Raw genomic sequence first — 12,604 nt, 5'->3', positions numbered from 1 at the left:
TTTTCATTATGTATTTTTACATTGTAAATACTTGCCATTATTGTCATCATCAATAGCATAGTTTAATGGCATTAAATATAGACTTTGTTGTGATACAATAACCATCATCCAGATCCAACATTCTTCATATTACCAATATTAATTCTTATTCCCAATAGAAACACTTCCCAAATTTGCCACCCAATATAATCTGCACCATTCTACTATGGAACTTTATGGGAAATTAACACAAAAGGGGCATATTGACAGGACCAGGTATTTAGCTTCACTGCATTTTCCCTCACAGATTGTAACCAGACCCCACAGAGACAAAGATCAGCCTCCTCAAGGCCCTTTTAATATCCCTGTTCCTCAGGCTGTAGATGAAGGGGTTCAACATGGGGGTGACCACAGTGTACATCACTGAAGCCACCACATCCTTTCTGGGAGAATGTGATGCAGCTGAACCAAGGTACACTGCAGAACCTGTTCCTGAAAATAAACAAACACCTGCCAGGTGAGAGCTACAGGTGGAGAAGGCTTTGTACTTCCCACCTAAAGAGGAGATTCTCAGAAGAGAGCACATAATTTTATAGTAAGAGAAGAGGATTCCTGAGATGGGAAGAAAGCCATATACAGCAACAAGAAAATACTTGCCAATGTTGTTAGAGTAGGTGTCAGTGCAGGAAAGATTCAGAAGTACAGAAGGATCACAGAAGAAACTGGAAATTTCAACATTCTTGAAGTTGGTAATTTGTAAGATCATCAAATTGTGCAGCTGAGAGTCCAAGAGACTCAACAAAAATGACACCAAAATTGAGAAGCCACAGAGGCGAGGGTTCATAATGACTGTATAATGCAGGGGGTGACAGATGGCCACAAACCTGTCATAGGCCATCACAGTCAGAAGCATATAATCCATACAAAGAAAAATGAGAAAAAGAGACATCTGTGTCAAGCATCCTTCATAGGAGATAAGTTCATTGTGAGTTTGAATGTTTACAATCATGTTTGGGACCGTGGTGGAGATGACACAAATGTCAGCCAAGGACAAGTTGAAGAGGAAGAAGTACATGGGGGTGTGGAGGTGGGAGTCAGAGCTGACAGCCAGGATGATGAGCAGGTTCCCAAGCACTGTGACCAGGTACATGAACAGGAACAGTCCAAAGAAGACAGGCTGCAGGTCTGGGTCCTCTGAGAGGCTCAGGAGTTGGAATTCAGAGACACGGGTTACGTTTTGTGCTAGTATACTGCTTGAACACCTTTTGAAAAAACAAAGCAAGTGTTACAAAAAAATATGTAAATAGACACCCCTTATTCTGTAAGCATTTGAATTTGAGTATGTACAAGGAAGCTGCTCATATGTTAGGTCCATACACCTTCAACAGTTGTCAGTAGTGAGATTCCCAGTCTCTACATACTCTTTCATTCTTTCTCCATAATTCACCCTCTTTCCGTACTCACATTTGTGACATTTTCATAAGCAAAGTTAGAAATCCAGGAGCAGAGGAGAAAAGTTCATGATCACAATGAAATACATCTTACTATTTAAGGAAAAAAAAGAATTAAGTAATGACTTTCCTGTAAGAGAAATTAGGAAGCATTTGATATACCTCTAAATTAGGCCTTGGAACAAATTCCTTTCACAAGATATTTGTGACTATGTAACAACTGCTTCTCCTGACAACTAAATCAAGGGGGATGCATCATAACCAGAAAGCAGTATGCTCCATTTTCTGCAAGGGGTCTCATCATTCTTTGATCTTCTCATTTTCCTCCTTTGTGCATATTTCTCTTTAAAAATTATATAACATGTAATAAGAATCCTTGCCTTTGATAAACTTCTGATTTTGATAAACATGATTGACTCAGTGCATGTAATCAATAATAGCACTAACCACAAATGTGACACTGGTGTGCAGTGTACCTGTCAATGATTTTTAAATCCTTGACTGTAAAATCTCCTTTGAGTGGTTTTATTTCATGCAGGTTTATTGTGTCAACCAATACAATATCAGCAAACTATCTGTTCTATAAAATGGCACTTAAATCTTTTTCTTTTTCTTGATCCTGTACTTCCTCTAGCCTGCCAAAACTGCCTTTAAACTCAAGTTTTATTTTCAATCTTGTTATTTCTTCATGGATTTTATGGTCAGTCATTCCTGACACCTTGATTTTAATTCTCTTATTTAGGCTACATGAAGGACACTTGGGTTCATTTTCATATCTAGTTCATTTCATTGAACTAGATACAGCACAAAACAGAATAAAATAAGAAATAATGAAACAACTTCTTCAAAACTTCCTCATCTGTAAAATGGGGTAATAATTCCCAACCTTGTATGGCTCTCATCAGGAAATTGTTTTAACAAATCTCTCAAGCTGCATAACTTGTAATTCTCTCCCACTATTAAGTGTCCCTGTGAATATCTTAGAATATCTATACACAGTGATGTCAGACCAACACCAATTGTATCTGCATGTCCACATGTGAAGTTCTCCAGGGTCCTTTCTTATACCAGATATGATATCCATTGTCTAACAACATCCTGACATACAACATGCTCCATGCGTATTATCTACTCTTCTTGTCCATAATACCCATTACCTATATTAAAATAAGTTAATCTGCTAATACTTGTGCCAGGACTAACATTGGCAAGAGAACTGAATCAGTATATAAGAAATTTGAGTCTTCGTATCTCTGCCTGATTCCATTCTCCTGCAAACCTGTCTCCCAGACACTTCTACTGTCATGATGGGGAGGTGTTTTTTTTCTGGTATTTTCATTTTAGTGTTATCTAACATACAATTTCCTTTACAAAATTGCTTTAAAAGTACCTAAAATTACTCATCTAAGTATTCTGCAAAAAAATGCCTATTGAGGTCATAATTCCTCTGTGAAGTGCATTCCTCTTCTTCAGTTTTTATCTGATGCAAAGTGCTACCTGAAGAAAGGACACTGTCATTTAGTTGGATAGTTTATTAATATGGCAATGATTTCAAAACCCTTCTGCCAATTGATTTCTCATTCAAATAAAATATGCTGGCTTTGGCAACACATATATTAAATTGGAATGATAACAGATAAGATTAGCATGGCCCCTGCTCAAGGATGAAATGCAAATTCATGAAATTTTCCATATTAAAAAAAGATTGTTCCATAATGTCTTGGTTGGGGATAGGAGACTGATTTCCGATGGGAAACAAATGCATATTGAAATTTGCTATTATTGACCTACATTTGTGTCCCTATAACAGCAGACTATATCACCTACATCTTCTCAATCCTAATATGTATCAGGAAAATGAAGCATCAGCCCGAGTAGGAATATGCTGTCCTTGAAGACTTCTGAGGAAATTTCATCTTGTGCAGGGAATACATTTCCCTCTGGCTGCAGCGGAAAGGCTGGTGCCCTGGGCTGGAGTCAGGAAGGCAGCATTTCAGACCCACATCCCACCTGCCAGTGTGTGCACAGTGTGCAAATCTCTCCTCCTCTCCCTACTCACTGCTTAAGGGAAACATAGATTATAACACCATCTCCACACCATGTGCAGCATCAAAGGAAATGTGGAACTCAATAAATATTTGATCACTATGATTTCAATAAACACAGTCCATGATTAGGTAACTATCAGCATTATGGAGGAAAGCCATGGTCTAGGGCACTGAGGCTGGAATGAGTTGAAACTTTGACATGTGCCTCGTGGAAGGCTGCAGTGTTAAGTGCCCTTCAGCTTCTGCCTCATTGCCACTCTTCAAATCCATAAAGATTTCCATCATGATTTCTGAAACTTTTTCTACTGTGGATGACATTAAATAAAACTAAATGTTCGCTATGTCCAAAACATGGAGAGAGAAAGACACTATTTCAACTTCCATGGGCACTGCTAAAAGGAATGAATGTTCAGACAGGAGGCCACAAGTCTGATCATCCATATTCATTTGGACAATTTTGGACAGAAAGGAAGCGTGGGTTTAATGTCCAACAGACCTGCTCTAGATGCCTCCCATGCCAAGCAGAACATGGACCTGGAGAGTAAGAAATAGGGAAAAGAAAACTGTTCTAAAATGCACAGCACATGTATTTGTAAGGGCAAACGTAAAGGGTCCCATCCAGAAATAGGAAAAAAGTCACTTCAGACCACTAAATGCATTAGTTGAGTGGCATGAAGATCAACCTAGTCATGCTAACAGTAACAATAATGCCTAGAATTTTTTTTGCCCAGATTTTATTCACATATCTCATATTATACAGAGAATAGCACCAAGTATCTATTTATCTTTACTCATTGCAGTTGCATCAGTGGGAAATCAGGTCAGATGGCAACGCTGACTCTAGACCCCCATGAAACTAGTGACTACCGTACAGACATAGAGATTGGGAATGACAGACTCTAAAATGGATCAATATTTTTTTTTAATTTCTCACCTAACAGTTTTCAGCCTACGTCCACAGATCTTAACCACTGGTAAATCTCAGGTACATTTTTTAACACTTTCCAGTTTTTTAAGTGGGAATGAAATGAAGACCTAACATTAGGTTTCCTCTGAGATTAAGAGGACTGTTTTCACGCGTGGAAGAGCATGTGGTGAGCTCAAGGAGGCTATGGAGGGAGGCCAGGAGCATGATTTATGCTGAATGATCATGAGCCTCCTCTACTGTGACTTCTCCTGTGACCTGTGGCTGTTCCTCCATAGTGTTTGCAGCAAGTGCCCCCACTGCTCTCTCCTGTGAATCCCCAGGAATCCCACAGGAAGAGCCCCATGGGCCAGGCTCTCTTTCTTCAGGACAGGGACGAGGAATGGCTAGTGGGCTTGCTGATGGAACAGCCTGCCAGGATTCTCCCATGATGCCCTGTGTCCATGGTCAGAGAGCCAAATCAACCAGGCTGCTGTCTCCTAGCAAACAAGAACAAGTTGCATAATTATAAAGTTCTTTTTTATGGTAAAATAATAATAAATGAGGCATGCATTATCAGAGTAGGACACACAAAAAGTGAGACAGATAACACAAAATCTGTTCCTCAGCCCCTGAGCCTGGAAACCCTGAGTGACATTTCTGGCTTCTGTCATCCCCTCATCATCCTTATCAAGACCACCACAGGTCTTTCCTAGCTCTTAGGAAACATAGTTGAAGGACCAATTGTTTTTATTGTTTTTATTCCTATTGTTTTTTTTTTTTCACTAGGAAATAAAAACCAGCATGGGTGGAGAGCACATTTTAAATAAGATATATGACATCCCATCAAAAGTAATTTTAAAAAATCACAAATACCATACATGAAAATTGACCTCCTGAAATCCCCCCATCTGGGAATTCTGATAGTTCTTCTGATACAGAAGCAGTACTTGCAATTCCAAGCCTCTAAGTGCAATTTCAGGGTTATGCTGCTTCACTGCTGGGTAATAATAAGGAGTGCATATGCCAAGACCCACCCATACCTGGTGCCCAACAAAGGCTCAGACTCTGTGCCCAGCATTCCCAGGAATATGCTGTCAGCTGGGAGCTTCCTGATGCAGAACCCCAGCAGGAGACACAGCCACGCAGCTCACTGGACAAGAACTATCAATGAATGGGCTGCAGGCACAGGCTGACTGTGGATTAATACACAACCTTGGAGGCTCTATGCACAGAGCTCATAATTAGACTAATTGGTCTATGCAATGCCCATCTCTAAGGACTTCCCAACATTAATGCAGAAAGATGAAGAAGAGAAAATTAAGTTCCACTTAAGATTTGGACCCTAGCTGTAATTTGGAATAACCTTGCATAATTAATTACTTCTTTTATTTTATGTTTCTTAACCACTTCTATTTTTTTTTTCTTTTTTAAAAAATTTGTCCTAACTGGTTATACATGAAAGCAGAATGCATTTCAGTTAATTCATTGTACACAAATGCAGCACAACTTATCATTTCTCTAGCTGTACATGATGCAGAATCACACAACTCATGCAATCATACATGTATATACGGTAATAATGTCCATCTCATTCCTCCATCCTTCCCACCCTTCTCCCTTACTCCCCGATGCCCAGTTCAAAGGTACTCCATTTTTCACTACCCACCACCCACTATGAATTAGCTTCTGCAGATCAGAGAAAGCATTTGGCCTTTGGTTTTTTTGAGATTGGCTTATTTCACTTCACGTGAGATTCTCTAGCTCCTCGTTAGACTGAATAATATTTCATTGTGTATGTACCACATTTTCTTTATCCATTCATCTGTTGAAGGGCATCTGGGTTGTTTCCAACCAGATGGAATTGTGAATTCAGCTGCTATAAACATTGATGTGGCTGTGTTTCTGTATTATGCTGATTTCAGGTCCTTTGGGTATAGACAAAGGAGTGGGATAGCTGGGTCAAATGGAGGTTCCACATCAAAAACTTACTACCACCCCCCAAAAAAATCAATAAATGGACTAAGGAACTGAACAGACACTTTATGAATAGAGCTGCTATAAACATTGATGTGGCTGTGTCTCTGTAGTATGCTGATTTCAGGTCCTCTGGATATAGACCAAGGAGTGGGGCAGCTGGGTCAAATGGTGGCTCCACACCAAAAACTTAACACCAAAAAAAAAATCAATAAATGAACTAAGGAACTGAACAGACACTTCACAGAAGATATACAATTGATCAACTAATATATGAAAAAAGTGTTCAACATTTCTAGCATTTAGAGAAATACAAATCAAAAGTACTCTAAGATTTCATCTCACTCCAGTCAGAATGGCAATTATCAAGAGCCATGTGCCTCAAGTCCACACAGCATTTCAAATATGGCTTCAGTTATTCAATCTGAATACCTAGCCCAATTTACATGAACACCTGTGTTTATTACTATTCTCTAAAATAAAATTGTGTGATACTTATGCCATGGAAAGACTTTGCACATGAATTCAAACAATCTACAAATAGAGGATGTGGGGGGGGGGGGAAGGCTCACTCATACATTGCTGATGGGACTGCAAATTGGTGCCACCACTCTGGAAAGCAGAATGGAGATTTCTTAGAAAACTTGGAATGGAACCACTTCTCTGTTTTTTTTTTTTGTTGTTGTTGTTGTTTGTTTTTTGAGAGAGAGAGAGAGTTTTAATATTTATTTTTCAGTTTTTGGTGGACACAACATCTTTAATTTATTTTATGTGGTGCTGAGGATCCAAACCCAGCACCCTGTGCATGCCAGGAAAGCATGTTACCGCTTGAACCACATCCCCAGCCCACTTCTCTGCTTTTTAAGTTCCATTTTTACTAGGTTATAATATAAATAAGAAAAAATAGATTGAACAATAATAAATATACACTTGAGTGACATTTATTTGGTTATTAATGTTTTTTTGTAATTAAACATTCAGTTCTTAGAAATCACTGGGTCTACTACCCAGAAGGATTGTCAAAGGACTCTACAGCATTGGAATGATGGGAAACTCTGAAGTGTGTCTCAGACCAAGCTCTAAGGGTCTCTCAATTCCCTCTGTTCCTGATTCATGTTTCCTAGGTTCATGGACGTCTCTGCTATTGATGTTGAGTAATTGAATGTTGCAGATTCTGTTGAGAGAAAACTTGGGGCTTCTGTGTACATGACACAGACACAAACATGAGGTGCTCAATATCATCTTCTGCTCTTAGGACATTTTTTAGTAGATTGAAAGTACAGACAGGAGAGCACCACTGTGTTGAAACCCTCTTGAGCACGGCCAGGACCTGTGAATGTAGCAAAGGTCTATTCAATGTTTAACAACATAGTTTTAATTTTTATCTCTCTGTGCCTAACATGGTAGAGGCTCTGGGAAATCAGAAATGACGGAGAGTTCATTTTTCAACCAACATATAGCATATACATATGAAAGGGAATAAGAGGCTGTACCATTACAGAAATATGAAAATAGTAACAGGTCACAGGATAATTCATTTGAATAATACAGATTGACATTTCCATATTTATAATAACTAATTTTCTTTTGCCCATATGTTGTACATTCATCACATATCAATCACACAGGAAGAAACAATTTCTGTTTAATCTGAGTTCAATGATGTTATATCAACTAGAAATCAACTTGGAGAACATTACTGAGTATCATAGACACTAGCACCTGTGTCCACCAACAGCAGCCAAAGTGAAATTGTGAGACTCTGGGTCTGATGCACTCATCTTTTTCAGTGTTTTGCAACAATCAGAAAGTTTTCAGCAGAATAAAGAGGTCTTAGAGCAACATCTCTGGTACATTCTTAACCCTTAAAAGTCCCTGAGTAGTAATGAAATCCAGACCTACTTTGCTCCTATTTGATGGAGAGGGTTAATTATAATATACAGGTGGATGTAAGAGCTGCAGGTGTGACCTGGAGTTGGGGATACAGGGGGATATTCCCCCTGGACATTTGTCTTGTCTCAGCCATTCTTGTAGAAATGATGCAACTGATGCCCTGACTGATTTGTCCTGGAATCTACAAGAAATCCCAAAGGAAGGGCAAAAGAAAACTGGTCCCATCCTGGAGTGACGGGAAATTGAAACACATGATTGTTTTATGGAGGGGACAACCTGTCAGCAGTGGCTTGCACAAATGCCATATGCCTCAAATCCACACAGTATTTCAAACATGGTTGCAGTTATCCAATCTGAATACCTAGCCCAAGTTACATGCACACCTGTGCTCATTTCTGTTTTCTAAAATAAAATTGGGTGATACTTATGCCGTGGGAAGACTTTGAATGTGAATTCAAACAATCTAATAGATAGCTTAACACCTGGCATTCAGAATCCCCAACAAAAAATCATCCTCTTCTTCATTCACATTCTCATCATCTCCTTCACAAACCATCTGGAGTGTTGAGGACACAGTTTAAAGGGATGCCTTTTCTACCCTTGTGGATGACAGTGTGTGGCAGGAAGAGTCAGGTGGCAGTTAAAGAAGACTTTCCATGAGCTTTCTGTTGTGCTCACCACAACAAAGCATAGAACTCACAGTACCATCCCTGACAATCAGCACCTCATTCTGCCATCTGGGTAGACAAAGTGCATGCTCCTCCTAGTGGTGAAGAAATAATTCTATGCAATGTCCTTCCTCCACCCTTCCCTTCCACAGCAGCTCCTGATTCACACTGGGGCTCTGCTGACTTAGAACTAAGGAGGGCAGGTCCAAAGCTCCACCTCCCTGGTGCCCAGTGGCACTGACTTCAGCCTCCAGATGTCAACACACGCTCAGTTAGGTGCTTCCTGATGCTGACATCGACAGCAGGAAGAGATGAATAATGGCGCCCACTGCACTGGGGTCCTCAAGCTGAAGGGCTGGAGGCACTGGCTGGTTGTTGACTACTGGGTGACATTGGTGGCTCAGTGCATAAGGCTCCTAGTGTACCAAGTAGCTGAAGCATATCAGCAACTCTTAAGAGCTTCCTAATATTAATGATGGAGAAGAGGAGCAGAAAATGAACATGTACCAATGTTTATCAGTTTATCTCTACTAAGGAAGAGGCTCTTCTCTACTATGATTTTTTTTATTTTCTAAAAAAAATTTAGCTTTATATTACTATAGTTGCAGTAAATTAAGTTAATTTTTTTCTTTTAACCATTCTCAAGTATTATGATAAGCATCATCGATCACATAGATTTTTTTTAGAAATATTCATCATCAACATCTCAAAAATCTTTCATTATTTCAAATTGATCCTTTGTTCCAAATATGAAGAACTCCAAAACAGTCTTTCCCATCATTGGCTGGAGGCATTGCACTTAATGTGGTATTAAACCCATCAATGTTCCTGAAGAGGCAGATTAACTGATCTTGATAATTAATTATAATGAATTTTCCAACACATATCGCAACTGGACCCCACAGGGGCTGAGATTAGACCGTCCTGCTGGGCAACCTCCTCAGGGCACCTTTAATGTCCCTGTTCCTCAGGCTGTAGATGAAGGGGTTCAGCATGGGGGTGACCACAGTGTACATCACAGAGGCCACTGCAATCTTTCTGGGAGAATGTGATGTGGCTGACCCAAGGTACACTCCACAGTCTGTGCCTATAAATAACCCAACAACTGCCAGGTGAGACCCACAGGTGGCGAAGGCTTTGTACTTCCCCCCTGAGGATGGGATCCTGAGAATGGTGGAAACAATTTTATAGTAAGAGAAAAAAATACCTGAGATGGGGAAAAGGCCATAGAGGGCTACCAGAAAATATTTGACAATGTTATTAGAGAAAGTGTCAGAACAGGAGAGATTCAGAATTTGAGGAGGGTCACAGAAGAAACTGGAAATTTCTATCCTCTTGAAGTTGGTAATTTTTAAGATCATGAAATTGTGCATCTGGGAGTCCAAAAGGCTGAACAAAAATGAAACCAAAGTTAAGAAACCACAGAGACGAGGATTCATCATGACCAAATAGTGCAGGGGGTGACAGATGGCTACAAACCGATCATAGGCCATCACACTCAGAAGCATATAATCCATACATGCAAAAATGGTAAAAACAGACATCTGTGTCAGGCAGCCCACAAAGGAGATGTCTCTGCTGTGAGTTTGGATGTTCACCAGCACCTTGGGGACCGTGGTAGAGATGAAACCAATGTCAGCCAAGGACAGGTTGGAGAGGAAGAAGTACATGGGGGTGTGGAGGTGGGAGTCAGAGCTGACCGCCAAGATGATGAGCAGGTTCCCAAGCACTGTGACCAGGTACATGGACAGGAACAGTCCAAAGAGGAGGGGCTGCAGGTCTGGATCCTCTGAGAGTTCCATTAGATAGAATTCTGATATGTAAGTTAAATTTTGTGCTTTTGTGTTGCTTGGGCACCTTTGGATAAGCAAAGGGTGTAAGAAAAAAAAAAGAAACCCATCAGCAGGCTCTGCTCCCTCTGCATGCATTTGGATTCAGGTATTCACTAGGAAGCTGCTCACACTGGAGATCCACACGCCCTCAACATAGGTCCCAGTCCTGAGACACCCAGACATGCACATTTTTTCGCTGTTGCTATCTACATCATTCACCCCTCTCTCCACACCCTATTTCAGACATTTAACTGATCAATGTTAAAAGCTCAGGAGCAGAAAGAGGAGGTTCATGATTACAGTAAATTATAGCCTACCATTTAAGGGGAAATTCAGGAAAAGTAATGTTTTTTTATTAAGAAAAAATGATGTTCATGAAAGTTTATTAAGAACCAGCTCAATTTACTTTGCTTTGTTCTAACAAGTTGAGAGTAATGAGTCTCAGTCAGAAAGCATGGTCATGAGCCATTTATCTTCAAAGTGTCTCATCATTTTTTATTTTCTCATTGCCCTCTTCTGTAGATTAAAGCTTGCTCTTTAAAGCCATGTAATATAATGCAAATTTCCTTGTCTTTGGCACATTTTAAATTTCAATAAATATTATTGAGCTAAATGCATAAAATCAATAGTAACCCTGATCACAAATGTGGCTGAAAGAGATGATATTAAAAACATAAATGATAAAAACACTTTGAATAATTTGATTTTACACTGGTTTATTTGTAAGAACCCACACAACATCAGCAGAATAGCTGGCATATAGAAGAGCTTTTCACTGTTTTTCTTTCCTTTATTCTGTCCTCCAGCTGACCTGTTAAAACTGGTCTATGGTTTTGTGATCTCAGTCCATCAAGTTTGCAGTTTAAGATTTCATCACCAAAAAAAAGGCCCAAAGCTCAGCTTTTATTTCTAACCACATTATTTCCACTTTGTGGACTCTCTGGTTAGTTATAAAACTTGAACAACATGCCCTTGGCCCATACCCTTGGCTCATGCCCCTGTAATATGGCAGAAATAAATAAGTGCAGGGAAAAGTGGTACAAAATTGTGCACCTCCACCCTGGCTTCATTCCTGACCAGGACCTGATACAGACCTTCTATAAACATTTGACACCCAGCCCCAAAAAGGGCTTCCCTCAGCCTCAAGACAAGCCACATTCTCCCTTGCATGTGTACCTGCCTTTAAAAATAAACCTCTGTCCATGCCTCTGTCCAGCTGAAGATTCTTCTCCATCAATATGCCAAGAACCCTACTGGTCTAGAGCTGAGCTCTCCCTCTGCCCTGGGAACCCCTTGGACCCATCTCCAGAAACATCTTTTCCCCCATAACATTACTATCTCTCCCTGAAAGATTTAAGATTCAGTATTTCCCCTCTCTTTATCTTAAATCCCTAGCTCACTAAGAACTCAAATTTCTCAGGTTTATTTAAATCTGTCTATACAGTGCTAGTCCTGAGTCAAGTATTGTCAAATACCTATATTTAAAATAACTAGTGGTTAGTTAAAATTACCTAACTAGTGGTTTTATCTCAGTTAATGATATATTCATCTTTGGATATTTTAGATTATCCACATACTGTGAAATCAGACCAACACCAGTTGAATCAGGATATCTGCATGTGAAATCCTAGGTGGTTTTATTCTTACTCCAGAGTTGGAAACCACTGTCTGACAACATCCTCGCAATTAGAAAAAGTTCCATGAATATTACCTTCTCATATTTCAATAACACCCACTACCTATGTTACAATATATGTATTTGACAATACTTGTCTCAGGACTAACACTGTATAGAGAGATTTTTCAATAATTACCTGAGAGATTTGAGTTCTTAGTGAGCTAGAGATTTAGG

The 12,604-nt window shown here is 39.6% G+C and overlaps 2 protein-coding genes across 2 annotated transcripts; both read right to left on the bottom strand.

Annotated features, from left to right (window-relative positions):
* Nucleotides 1–280: 280 nt before the first annotated feature.
* On the bottom strand, nucleotides 281–1,454 carry LOC308645790 (olfactory receptor 7E24-like; the record flags this gene model as incomplete). Its single annotated transcript, XM_081288198.1, has 2 exons — nucleotides 281–1,241; nucleotides 1,444–1,454. The coding sequence occupies 2 exons, from the start codon at nucleotides 1,452–1,454 to the stop codon at nucleotides 281–283; spliced, it is 972 nt and encodes a 323-aa protein (XP_081144324.1).
* An 8,380-nt stretch (nucleotides 1,455–9,834) lies between these two features.
* Nucleotides 9,835–10,773, bottom strand: LOC308645474 (olfactory receptor 7E24-like; the record flags this gene model as incomplete). The annotated part of the gene is made up of 1 exon (XM_081287660.1): nucleotides 9,835–10,773. The coding sequence occupies exon 1, from the start codon at nucleotides 10,720–10,722 to the stop codon at nucleotides 9,835–9,837; it is 888 nt and encodes a 295-aa protein (XP_081143786.1). The 5' UTR covers nucleotides 10,723–10,773.
* Between the last annotated feature and the right edge of the window lie 1,831 nt (nucleotides 10,774–12,604).

Source organism: Spermophilus citellus, assembly GCF_964194105.1.
Source record: "Spermophilus citellus genome assembly, chromosome: 3".
NCBI classification, from domain to species: domain Eukaryota; kingdom Metazoa; phylum Chordata; class Mammalia; order Rodentia; family Sciuridae; genus Spermophilus; species Spermophilus citellus.
Note: the sequence above shows the minus strand (reverse complement) of the source record. Positions and strands in the feature narration are given on the sequence as shown.